A 3,845-nucleotide genomic window follows, 5' to 3' on the forward strand; every position below is an offset into this window, starting at 1 on the left:
TATATATATATATATATATATATATATATATATATATATATATATATATATATATATATATATATGACCAGTCATTTCAAGTTCATGTCAAGTTCATGTAGTGAATGAATTTTTCGCATTCTCATCGTACAATAACACAAATTGTAAGTCTTTGTACAGTAAAGACTCTGGTTTCAATGAACAAAATGTGAAACTTAATGAAAGCATTTAATTTTATCGAATTCGTTGTTATTACATCCTAAAATCCTGACACTAAAGCATTCATTTGATGGAATATTTAAACCTTCCAGTGTTATCGTCAATTTTGTAAAAAAATTACTTTTGAAAAATATTTTTCGGTAGGTCACTTAGGTCAGGTTTTCACAATTTAGCAAAATGCATATGTAGCCAGGAATTCACAATTTGCATACTCTCTCAGGATCGTTAGTATGTGTGCTCTTCAGAAGCTGCCGTTGACCTGGCCAGAGTCGGAGAAACTCAAGTTAGCTTAGACTGATAAATCCAAAGTGCACTTATGCATTTAAAAATGAATCAATTTAAGAACTTACATTAGGAATATGGTTCTACAAGGTTTTGGTAACAGGTAGTGTCGAACCTCTCTGAGTAGCACTGCGCAAAACATATTAATTTTTGTGTATGTACATTTCTAATAAATATGCAGCTACATGATATTTTTTGGTAGAGGCGACTTAATTTTAATTAGATCATGAAGACCGGGGACTTGAAGGTTGATTTGAGAATATGAGGAATGAATCTTAAAGAGATATGACTTTAATTGCTATTCCTACGGCCGCCCACCATTATTTGTGAATGCAGCCTTTAAACAGGGTTCTTAAGTCACTAGACTTTAAAAACATTTCTAATGTTACTAAAAATTCCCTTTCGTTGCAAAACTTATGGTCATTCTTCGGTCGTGAAATAAAGAGGGGAAAGACGTTGCATCTTAAGAAACAGCTGACGAGCAGCACTCTTAAAAGCAACAAAATATTAAATGCTACGTCCGATGAAAACAGGTCCAAATGGCCGGGAATGCACTGAGGAAAAGAAAAGGATATAAGTGAAGGCGCGCGACCAATTTATTTTCAAAAAGTAAAAAAATATTCCAGTGTAATATTTTGTGTATCTTAACCAAGTCTGAATAAAGTATTTAAGAATAATATTATGGTTGGCGAAGCTTTTTCTACAAGATGTGTGATGCTTTGTTGGTTATTACGCTCATGGGAAGAAAAACGAGAAGTTCCTTAACTATTTCGTAATCACTTTAAATAACAATATCTGCAATTACGAAAAAACATAGATGCTTGATTTAAAAATGCAATCTATTAAAAATATTTCGCTTCCTGGCTTGCTCTACTGGGAAAAAATTATCAACAGTTTTGTCATAGACGACCTGGTATAGAGGATCAATATTAATAGCTGGTTTAGGTAGTTTGTTGTTTCTGTTTTAAGCTTCTTACTCCCCTAGACTGTGCAGTCTTTCTGTTTTGCCAAAAAAATAAAAAAAAACTGACTTTTCCTTCTTTGGGATGCGTCTTCATGTTTGCAAAGTGTTTGATATTTGATTTTTAACTTCGGACACAGCTGTTCGATAATTAGCTTTTTTTAACCGTTCAAAGAGTTGTACAGTTGAATCTGCCATGGTGATCCGACTCGCGTCTCCCTCTGTGAAAAGTCTTGTTTTCCTTGTCGGTTTTCTGTTTGGGGGAGTAGCATTGAAGTTAAAAAGTTTATTTTGAGGAATAGGCTATATAGTAATGTATCTTGATGTACGAATATGGAGTGTGACACCAAAATGATTGTGCACGCCGAGGTGCAAAATCGTGCGACTTGGCGCATTGAGGTGTTCTGCAAGTAAATATAGTATGTGCTACCAGATGAAGGTATATGTCACTTGCAGCATTGAGGTGGATGTATAATCTGCAAGTAAAACGTAGCAAATGCACTGCAGGGCAGCCAGCATTTGAGAAAAATTAATAGAGACTTGTTCTTTCTATTTGGATCTATTTTATACAACGTGTAGATACAATCACACGCTTGTCAAAAATAGGATAAGTAGGCATGGAGTGTGCCCTCTCGAATTTTGAGTTTTAAGACACTAAAATAGACATTTGAAAGACTTTCAAATTTGGACATTTCAGAATGAAATTTCTACTCTGCAGTATACGCGATTCAGTGACAATTGTCTTTACTATTGGATATTTTGACTCGAAATGTAATGTCCTGAAAGTAAAAAAGTACAGTATCTGTCCAACATCACCCACACGTAAGGAATTCGCCGTTCAAAGGCGAACGGCGAGTCAAACGGGTTGACAGACCCTGCTTTGGCAATTTTAACCTCTATAAATGTAACATCAACCATAATGGTAATAAAATGCAATCGTAAATGTAACAAAAAAATCAGCCGTAAAAGTAATAAAAACACCAACCATAATTGTAGTAAATGGTAACAATAAATGTAATGAAGAAATCAGCCAATTTGACCAATTTGTCCATGAAGGAAATGGTTTGATGTCAGAGGAGTTACATCATCTGGATTTGCAGACTGGTAGGTGATAGGCCGTGAATTGATAAGTGCTTCTGCTCCTGTCACAGCCGTTAGAAGTTCCTCGTCAGTTATGTCAGCATTTTTCAGTATGGCGTAGATCGCTCTTTTAGCTGCCTTGATCATAGATTCATGAACTCCACCAAAGTGAGCAGCTAAGGGAGGGTTAAAATGCCACTTTATTCCTGATTTACAGTGGACCCTTGAGTTGATCCTTGTCCAGTTGTTTGACTAATTCTCTGTGTTCCTTGTCAGCTGCTACGAAATTGCTACCATTGTCGGAAAGAACTTGCTTTGGAAGACCTTGACGATTGACCATTCTGTAAAAAGCATTCAAGAATGAGTCTGTGTCAAGCCCATATGCAACTTCAGATGAACAGCTCTGGTGGCCATGCAAGCAAAATGACACAAGTAGCGCTTTGTTCTTTGTTTACCTCTGCCTTGGATGGGGACGAATGGGCCTGCATAATCAACTGCTACATCAGCAAATGCACGCAGGGGCATCTTCAGTCGAATGTTAGGCAGTGGAGCCATCACCTGACTTGCAGATTTCGCTTTTTGTTGTCTGCATTCGGCACACTCTTTCTCCCACTGGCAGATTTCCTCTTGTCCTGCTATGACCCAAAATCGTGTTGACAAAGCAGATAGAGTATGATTTGTCCCAGCTACATATTTTCTCTGCTCATGATAGTGTTTGACTATTAGTTTGGTGACCCAGTTCCTCCGTGGTAGAATGACTGGATAGCGGACATCATATGGTAGGTAATCTGCATATCTTAGCCGCCCATCACATCTCATTAAACCATCTTCATCAAGTCTTGGTCGTAATCCAAGCAACTTGCTCTTCTTTGGCAATTCCTTTTTACCAACAAGTGCTGAATACTCCTCGGGAAATGATTCAGCCTGCATGGTCTTGATTATCATAATCTCTGCTTCTTCTATTTCTCCTGGAAGTAATTCTCCCTTTGTTCTCTCTTCTTTTGGCAATTTACAATTGTCCAAAAATCGACAGACCCAGGCTTGAATTCTCTTCAGTGTTGTCCAACTTGAAAAACGCACAGGATTCAAGCAATATGATGTAGACTCTGTTTGGGTTGTAACCCATTGCTGTTTGTACTTGCTGCTCAGATTCTCTTGGTATGGAACAATGGCTGATTCTTGGGTCTTTCTTTGAATTGAAAGTCACTTGTCGATTACTACTTTTTCTCATCATTTCAATATCTATAAACTCGTTGCTTTAGTGTATTGGGTGTTGACCCGAGGTCATCTCATTATATATGCGTGATGTCATAAAGGAGCTGAG

The 3,845-nt window shown here is 37.3% G+C and overlaps 1 protein-coding gene across 1 annotated transcript; it reads right to left on the reverse strand.

Moving 5' to 3' along the window:
* Positions 1-2,467: 2,467 nt before the first annotated feature.
* LOC139152485 (uncharacterized) lies at positions 2,468-3,466 on the reverse strand. The gene is made up of 2 exons (XM_070725679.1): positions 2,977-3,466; positions 2,468-2,697 (listed from the first exon to the last, which is right to left on the reverse strand). Exons 1-2 carry the CDS (start codon positions 3,464-3,466, stop codon positions 2,468-2,470), a joined length of 720 nt encoding a protein of 239 aa, XP_070581780.1.
* Positions 3,467-3,845: the final 379 nt, after the last annotated feature.

The sequence above is a fragment of the Ptychodera flava genome, chromosome 1 (genome assembly GCF_041260155.1).
Source record: "Ptychodera flava strain L36383 chromosome 1, AS_Pfla_20210202, whole genome shotgun sequence".
NCBI classification, from domain to species: Eukaryota; Metazoa; Hemichordata; class Enteropneusta; family Ptychoderidae; genus Ptychodera; species Ptychodera flava.

Excerpts from the sequence above, each read along its gene's own strand:
- LOC139152485 (XM_070725679.1), bottom strand. The coding sequence starts at position 3,466 with ATGATAATCAAGACCATGCAGGCTGAATCATTTCCCGAGGAGTATTCA. Across the intron at positions 2,698-2,976 it reads CGTCCCCATCCAAGGCAGAG|CTGCTCACTTTGGTGGAGTT; the intron begins GTAAACAAAGAA and ends ACCCTCCCTTAG.